Source organism: Rattus norvegicus, chromosome 4, assembly GCF_036323735.1.
Source record: "Rattus norvegicus strain BN/NHsdMcwi chromosome 4, GRCr8, whole genome shotgun sequence".
In the NCBI taxonomy this organism is placed as follows: Eukaryota; Metazoa; Chordata; class Mammalia; order Rodentia; family Muridae; genus Rattus; species Rattus norvegicus.
In genome coordinates, this window is record NC_086022.1 from 159,794,907 (window position 1) to 159,802,958 (window position 8,052).

At 54.6% G+C, this 8,052-nt stretch overlaps 1 protein-coding gene across 2 annotated transcripts; it reads right to left on the reverse strand.

The window, feature by feature from the left end:
* Window positions 1-208: 208 nt before the first annotated feature.
* On the reverse strand, window positions 209-6,665 carry Ltbr (lymphotoxin beta receptor). Of its 2 annotated transcripts, none has more exons than XM_006237351.2 (10): window positions 6,326-6,665; window positions 6,126-6,222; window positions 5,737-5,862; window positions 5,501-5,659; window positions 5,071-5,167; window positions 4,846-4,925; window positions 2,870-2,977; window positions 2,580-2,605; window positions 1,438-1,654; window positions 209-1,085 (listed from the first exon to the last, which is right to left on the reverse strand). In XM_006237351.2, exons 1-10 carry the CDS (start codon window positions 6,419-6,421, stop codon window positions 844-846), a joined length of 1,248 nt encoding a protein of 415 aa, XP_006237413.1. In that variant the 5' UTR covers window positions 6,422-6,665; the 3' UTR covers window positions 209-843. The 2 variants fall into 2 exon arrangements, with proteins under 2 accessions (XP_006237413.1, NP_001008316.1); NM_001008315.1 differs by having other exon boundaries at window positions 2,870-2,980; window positions 6,326-6,610.
* Between the last annotated feature and the right edge of the window lie 1,387 nt (window positions 6,666-8,052).

The following is an 8,052-nucleotide window of genomic DNA, read 5'->3' on the forward strand; positions in this document are numbered from 1 at the left end:
GGGCGGACTGAGTCGGTGTGTAGTGTAGGCGTGTAGAGCGCTTCCTGGCAAGTGCTCAGCCTTTGCTGCTTCACTGGGATGCTGTCTGAATGGAACCTGGGGACCCTCCCGGGAGCGCCCGTGACGGGTTATAGTCTCCTGCTTTCAACTTCGCCTTTGGCTTCGTCCTAATGGTCTTGTGTGTTTCCATATAAAACCTGAGAAAATAAAGGATCTCCATCTTGTCTTTATTTGCATGTGGTTACAATTCATAAATACACTTGTACTCTTTCTCCCGTTCCCAAACTGTCCTCCACATGTGGTAATGCTACTGAAGCCCCCCTGCCCTTCTCACTGTCCTCTCTCCCCCAGGAGCAAGGGAGGGGTGCTCCTCCATGCGACATCATGTTCACCCAGGGTCTATCTTGGTCCACGCAGTACAAGCCCTCAAGGCCTCTGAAGGTTGGGGATGAGCACCACAAAGCCTTGCAAGGTCCCCGGATGTCCTTGAAAGTGACCCTGGGCCCAGCTCCCTCCTCTGCCATGTTTAGGGCTCAGAGAGGCATGGTGGGGTCACAAGCCTTGCCTGTGTCTGAGGCCTCTGGGAGCTGGTGGGTCTGCAACAAGGTCTCAGGCTTGCTCAGGCGGTCGTCAGGGGCCTGGGCGGGCACGGTGCCCCGCTAGTGTCTCTCTGAAGAGGTGTCTGAGGCCAAGTCCCTTAGGGCTCTGTATCTCAGAGCCCAGCCAAACTCTGTGAGTCCTGGTGGGTAGAGCAGCCTCAGGAAGAAGGTGCTGGACCCTCTCTCCTCCTTGCCTTTCCCAGATGCCATCAGGCATGGGTGGCTAATAGGTCCCTTGGCCCCGTCAGAGGTCTTGGCACCCTAGTGTCTCTGTCTCAGCCAGATGCCAAGCTTTGCCATCCTCCTGGTAGGGTGTAGACAGCTCAGAGGGGCCAGGCGCTCCCTCTTCGGGAGTCGGGTATGGAGGCTCAGGGGGAGCTGGAGGGTCTCCAGGGCCCCGTGTTCCCCCCAGCACTGGCCCATTGTATATGTAGATATTGCCGGTGACAGTCACAGAGCCTCCGGTCACGTGAATGCCATTCGCACCTGTGGGAGGGAAGGTGGAATGAGAGGATGCTTCCAGAACTCTCTCCTTTCCTCCCAGCCCTCCTCCCATTGGTTACTCCTTTCTTGGAGCCAGGGTTTCACATGGCCCAGGCTGGGTAGTGGAGGATTGCTCTGAATGTTTTCAGTGCTGGGATTACAGATGTGCCTGTGCCCGTGCTATAGGTTCCATACATTCTGAACACACTCCTCTGCTTCACTCACACTCTTCCCTTCTGTCGTGCCTCTGTACCTTTTTATCCCGCCTGGACTTTATTCCTTCTCCCCGCCAACCCAGCCGCCATCCCTTCCTTCCTCCCCCTACTCCTGTCCTGCTATGGCCTGCCCAGCTCACCGTGGGCCACCTGGCCATGTTCCCCAGGCTCAGCCTCCAGCTCCCTGGCCTGGATCAGGGGACTCTGCTGCTGTAGCACCACTTCCTCCAAGGAGGGGGCCGTTGGGGGTCCAGCAGGGGCTGGGGACAAGTCTCCAGACATGGGTAGGAGTGGCTCTGCCAGGTCACGGAAATGTGGGTTGGCTCTTGGAGGCTGGCAGGGGGGAGATTCTTCTCCCTGTAGAAGAGGCATAGAGAGAGAACCACTCAACGTCAAAGGGCCCTAGACTCCATCACACCTTCTGTTACCCCTTGTATTTTGGCTCCTCGTTGTCTGTCTTTGTGCCTCACCATGCTTCTTGCCTCAGGGCCTTTGTATCTCCTGCTCCTCCAATTCCTAGATCATTTTCTTCTCCGGTTAGCTTCCTCATTTCGTCAACTCACCGCTCAAATAATCAGTGTATCAAAGAGGCCCTGTCCACTCTGTCTAAAAGAATGTACCCAATCCTTTGCTGTCACTCTCCATCCATCACATTTTTTATTACGGTTGCTATGGTTACTACCTGGCGCGCGTGAGCGCGCGCGCGTGTGTGTGTGTGTGTGTGTGTGTGTGTGTGTATTTACCGTTGTGGTAGTTTTGTTTTGTTTGATGCAGGCTCTTACTCTAGTCCAGGCTACCCTGAATTTCACTAAATAGCCCAGGCTAGCCACAAACTCATGGTGAGCCTTCTGTCTCAGCCTCCCAAGTCCTTGGGTTACAGGACTGAGCCACCACCCTGGATACCCCACCCCCATCCCCACTCCATGGCACTGGCAATAGAGTCCAGATAAGTGCTTGCTAAAGGCTCTAACATCCCCGGCCTTTGCTGTGTATTCTTTTTTTTTTTCTTCTTCTTCTTTTCTTCTTTTTTTCTTTTTTCTTTTTTTCGGAGCTGGGGACCAAACCCAGGGCCTTGCGCTTGCTAGGCAAGCGCTCTACCACTGAGCTAAATCCCCAACCCCGTGTATTCTTGTCTCACTCATGTGCAAACTCCAGGGCGGGAGGTGCCTAGAATGGTGACTGGAACGTGGCACAACCAATCAGTGGAATGAATGGAAGCTAAGTCTGTCCTCCCTGACCTCACAGCCCCACCCCTCCTGGATGGCTTCTTTCACTCCTTTACCTCTGGATGCCTCTTGAGCAGAGTACCTGAAATGAAAACCGGAATGTCTTGAAAGGCCTGCGGTTCCCAATCTCCCACCTTCTATCCCAACACCATGTGCTGCCACCGCCAACCCTGTGTGTCCCAGAGGAGGATGCTATTGTTACCCTTACCCCTAGCATCAGAATGAGGACTAGGAGAGAGAATGGTGTCCAGTACCCAGAGTCTTTTGAGCGAGGGTTCGCCCTTAAATCTCCCTCCTGTCAACCACCACCTGCATGCGGGGACAGGGGGTGGAGACTCCTTCTTACCCAGCTTTCTGCAGAGGGAAGGGTGCCTCATCCAGGCACAGGCCAGGACAGTGGTGAAAAGCAGAAAGAAGACCAGCGACAGCAGGATGGCTAGTAGCAGCATTGTTCCTGCTAGGAGAGCAGACAAGAGTGATGGCACCAAAGGACAAGGGGAGGAGCTTCTCCCAGAAGTCAGATAGCCCGTTCCCTCTTCTGAAGCCATTTCCCTTGGGCTGTGGAGAAAGGGCTAAGGCTGGTCTTGGGAAGGATCTTTTGACCACACAAGAGACTGTCCTGAGTGGTGGTGACTAGACCTCTCGTAGTCAGTGGGTGAGGGATGCTCAGAAGCTGGCTTTCAAGGCTGGAAGTAGGTGAAAGGCAGGGGGACGGGGAGCTGGTGCTTGGGCCCTATGGGGAGAGCCCCATTTCTGTGACCTAGCTATCTTACAGAAGGGCCACTGGACCTGAGATTGCCTCTCTGTGCCTGTGAGAACTTCAGAGAGTAGGAATTGACTTGCTCATGACAAGGGCATACAAAGGAAAGAGGCAGAGAGATGGGATTTTGGTTCCCCAAGCTTGACCCTGGTGATTCAACCACAGCTATGGCCTAAGGAAGTACAGAATACAAGGCACGGAGAGAAACTGGACCAGGCACCTGGACACCCAGGTCCCTGTCTTTAAGTCAGTTCACCTATTCGAGCATCAGTCTGTTGTACATAAAACAAGCAGGCTAACAGACTTTAAAATCCTAGCTCTGAAATGCCAATGATATTTGATGCATGGTTGATTCTGGATGCATAGCTGAAAGTCTCTGAGACAGCATGGGAAAATACTTATGACACACTGTTAACTAGTATATACTAGTTATATATATTCTATATGACTAGAAATGCATAGGGAATATATTGGAAGGGATAGACCAAAAGAGTAAGAGGGAAGGGCTCTACGCTCAGAGGGGAAATTTTAGCTAAATTTCCATTCTCCCCTTCTCTCCTCCCTCTCTCAGAGACAGGGTCTCATTCAGCCCAGCCTCTGAGTCCTGGCTACAACCTCCCAAATGCAGGGATGACAGGCATGTGCTGTCACACCTGGTATGAATTTTTAAAACACGTTATAGCATGTGTACCTTATACATGGGCCCTGAGTAAGGAAGACCTAGATACAGAGAATAATAACATGATTTACACACACACACACACACACACACACACACACACACACACACTCACTCATTTAACATCTTGGTTTTCTCTCCCTGTCATTGAGGATGAATAATCCCACTTTAGTGGGATTGCTGACGGGCTCAGAGCTGTTCTCAGTACATGAGGCTATAATTATAAAAGTCTGGCCATTCAAAAATGTTACTACATTCTGCCAATTAGTAACGATTATAGTCATCAGAAACAACCTATAGTCAACCACCAGGCTGGGAAAGTAGTGGGTTTCCTCAAAGACAGAAACCAAGAAACAAGAAAACCTAGAAAGAGTCCAACCGGGGAGCACGCCTCCAACGGACGTGTGTAACTGAACAGTGAGGCATTCCTTTAATTAGTGAAGAAATGCTATCATGGAAACACATCCAAACATAATGACGAAGCCAGTTAGAAGTGTCACAGCACAGGAGTGTTTCCTGGCACGGTATGTGTCTAGGATGTTCTAATCCCCAGGCCCTCGGTGGAGACAGTCTCACTCTGTAGCCCAGGCTGGCCTCAAACTCTCGAGTCCTCTGCCTCAGCCTTCTAAGTGCTGGGGACACCTTGCTTTCCAAGTTTTTTTTCTTTTGGTGGTACTTGGGTTCAAACTCAGGGTCTTGTGGATCCCAAGCAAGCATTCTACCACTGAACTGCACGCTACCTCCTTCCAGTTCCTTCAGAAGAAATGTTTCTTACTTTGTCTAACTCTGGGAAGAAAGATGCACATCTCCCTGTTTCCCCAGATAAGGGAGGTTGAGGCATTTTCCCAGACCCTGCCTTGGGTCCCTCTGCCCAGCGTCTTACCTGCCTCGGGTGGATTTTTACAGATGGTGTCAGAGTACGAGGTACCTGAAGCTGCCTCCACCAGGCCCTGGCTCTCACACCTGTGCAGGAAACAAGGCTGTGAGTCTTTCCCGCTCCCCTGGGCGTCCAGCTCCAGGAGCCCATGGTCAGGGAAGGGCCAGATGAGGGCCTGAAGTCAAGGGCGCACCTTGGGCTGGGGGCATTAACAGGAAGGGGCCCTCTCACCTGGTGTGGGGTTGACAGCGGGCTCTGGGGGAGGACGTGTTCTGGAAGTGTCCTGGCTTACAGGGGACACAGTTGACTTCAGTATCCATAATTTCATCTGGCCAAAGAAAGGCAGGCCAGTCAGGGCGAGTGGGTAAGAGTGAGGCTAGCTGTGGGCTTCCTTTATGTCTCCTCTTTGCCCACCATTCTGTTCTGTAGCTGTTACCTTCCCCAAGCTTGGCTTTGTAGCCGTTTTAGCCCAAGCTTCCCCAGTGCTCCTCACGGCAGTTGACATCTTGGCAGACCCCCTCCCGGGAGCCTTCTCCAAAGAATGATAGGTTCTTTATGCCAAAGAGAATGCCAGTGGGGAGAGGCACTATGCCCACAGTCCCGTGCTCCTCGCCCTTGACACCCAACCTCCCTTCACCGGCTGCCTTCAGTGACCTCTGACCTGTGACCTCAGCTTCTGTGCCAGGCCGGCAGAGTACAAGCCGCTCCTCCTCACAGTGCACACACTCATTGTCCAAATACACGCAGGACATCCCCGGCTTGCAGCGGCACTCGGGTTTCCGATCGCTGGTGCAGGGGGCAATCTCCTCGAAGCCCAGCACTGTTGGGGAGAGGGAAGAGTCAGAGAGGGTATGGCCTTGCCAGCAGTATCCATCATCCAGGCGCACCCCCTCTCACCAGAGTCACAGGGGCGGCACAGCTGGCAGGAGAAGAGATGGTTCCAGTGTTCGTTGTAGGAATTATGGAGGCAAGTCTTGCAAACCGTGTCTTGGCTGGGGCTGCAGACAGCATGGACAAACTTGCCTGTGAGGCGAAGGGGGGAAGAGGGGTATCAGGAGACAAGGAGGCTATCCCTGCCTCCGTTGCTTGCTGCATGCTACAGAGCCTCTCCTCGGTCTCTTTGTCCCCATCCTGCCTTCACGGCTGTGTGGCTACCTCTTCAAATCTCAGTGTCCGTGTGACAATGCTAATGCGTCTCGGTCTCTCGTTCCTAGCCAGTTTTACCGGTGTTGGCATCACTCTGGCTCACCTCTACCACCCAAGCGTCCTGGGGCCACTGTTCTCACCTGGGGGACAGCGGGAGCAGCAGACTTGATGCAGAGGCTCGTAGTATTCCTTGTCCGGGTCCCAGCAAGTTTGGTTTTCTATGCGATATGGGGGCACCTTCCAGGGGAGGCGGAGACAGAGAAGAATGAGGCAGGGTCAGCTCTGGAGGGCAGAAGGGCTAGAGAGAAACCTGGCCCGTTCCACCTAGTCCCTCCCTCACCAGCTGGGGCTGAGAGGCCACCAGGAGCCCGCAGAATCCCAGCAGGAGTGGTCCCCAGACCAGGCCGCAGGGAGAGGAGGCCCCAGGCAGGCGCATGGCGGCCTTTCGGGTCGGCTGACCAGACCGGGTGGAGGCCTAGGAGGAAGGTGGGAAGCCCGGACGTCCTGAGCAGCGTTGGCCACGACTTCCCAAGCCTGGTGGCTGGGCCGACGTGCCCCCGGGGGCCGGGAGCGGCCGGGCCTGGCCTCCAGGGCTCCAGTGCCGGGCTCAGGAAGTGGGAGTGGAGAGAGCTGGCCGGGGGCGGGGGCAGGGAGCTCTGGGAGCAGAGGCCGGCCTGTCGCAATCGAGACGGGGGAAGAGGAACAGGCTTGGCCGCCTCGACGCAGGGCGGGAGGGGGTGGCCGGGAAAGCACGTGAGAGCTGCAGGCCCGGAACCCGGTCTCCACCTTTCTTCGGAGGCCTGGCCCTCTGAGGGGCTGCGGATTAGGACCGCCTGCTGGCGGAAAGGGGGCTGCAGAGTCAGAGGCTGGCCATCATTCAGGCTGACCTCCAAGAACCTGAGGCAGAGCTGACCTGGGTGACCTGACATGGATGTTGAGGCAGAACAGTGGACAGTTGGGTGCCAGATTTGCAAAGCAGAGGCACCAGGGATTGACAGTGCACCCAGCCGAGACACCCAGAGGTGGTTAGCAGATGCAGCGCCTGGCCAGACTCCTCACTTGGCAGAGACTGAGGGCCTGCTCCATTCTGTGACTCTTTAAAACGAAGCTGCCATGGTAACAAGCCCACCCACACCATACACCACGGTGCACACAACGAGACATTGGAGAGACTTCAGCTGGCCCTGAATCTGTCCCGTCCTCTGGAGACATCCCTTTCTGCCCCAGACTGTGTCTGTGTGTGTGTGTGTGTGTGTGTGTGTGTGTGTGTGTGTGTGTGTGTGTGTGTGAACCCAGGTCCTGGTGAGTGGGGACCTCTGGGCTGGGGCTGGGTAGCCTAGTTCCAGCTTGTGTGCACATAAGCCAGTGCAGGTACCTTACTTTCTAGAGACGACCTGCCCAGGGTGTCAGGCAGAGAACTGTTTGGTTCCAAGGTTGTTCAGCCTGGTGAGCCTTTTCCTCCTGTCATTAATAGCCCAGAGTTGCTGGACGTGTGTGACACCCCTCTTTCCCACTTCCACTGGTTGCCACCCCCAACCCCTTTCACCGAACCCCCTCTCCAAATTTCAATTCAGAAGGCAGCCATGGAGCCCCCAAGGAAGCCTAATGTCTGCCCCGTGCTCCCTACTAGGCTATGGGCCGGCCCATGGCCTGGTTTGGATGTTTAGTCTTGGCTCACAGAGTTTAGCATGATCTGGCTTATGCCACATGCCAGGTACATATTCACGGAGTAAATGAAGGCTGTCCACACCACTCAAGCCACTCGGGTAGAACATAACTGCAACTGCAGCCCAGATCTGATTTTCAGATCCCAGCCCATGTCAGCATCTGTCCTTGTGACTCGGGGGAGTCTCCTTTGGAATGAGGGGAAGTCTCCTCTTGCAATAGCTCACCTGAGAACTGGCCTTTTCCATGGTGGATCAGATATCCAGACAGGCTTTCAGCCTCCAGGTGAAATGCTGGTGAGGGTGTAAGTTTTAGAGAAGGCTGGAGGTAGGGGTGCCGCCTGGGCTTTTGATAGTCAGTCTGTGCTGTCTCCTCAGTGGGTGCCGGCCCATCAGCTCCCCT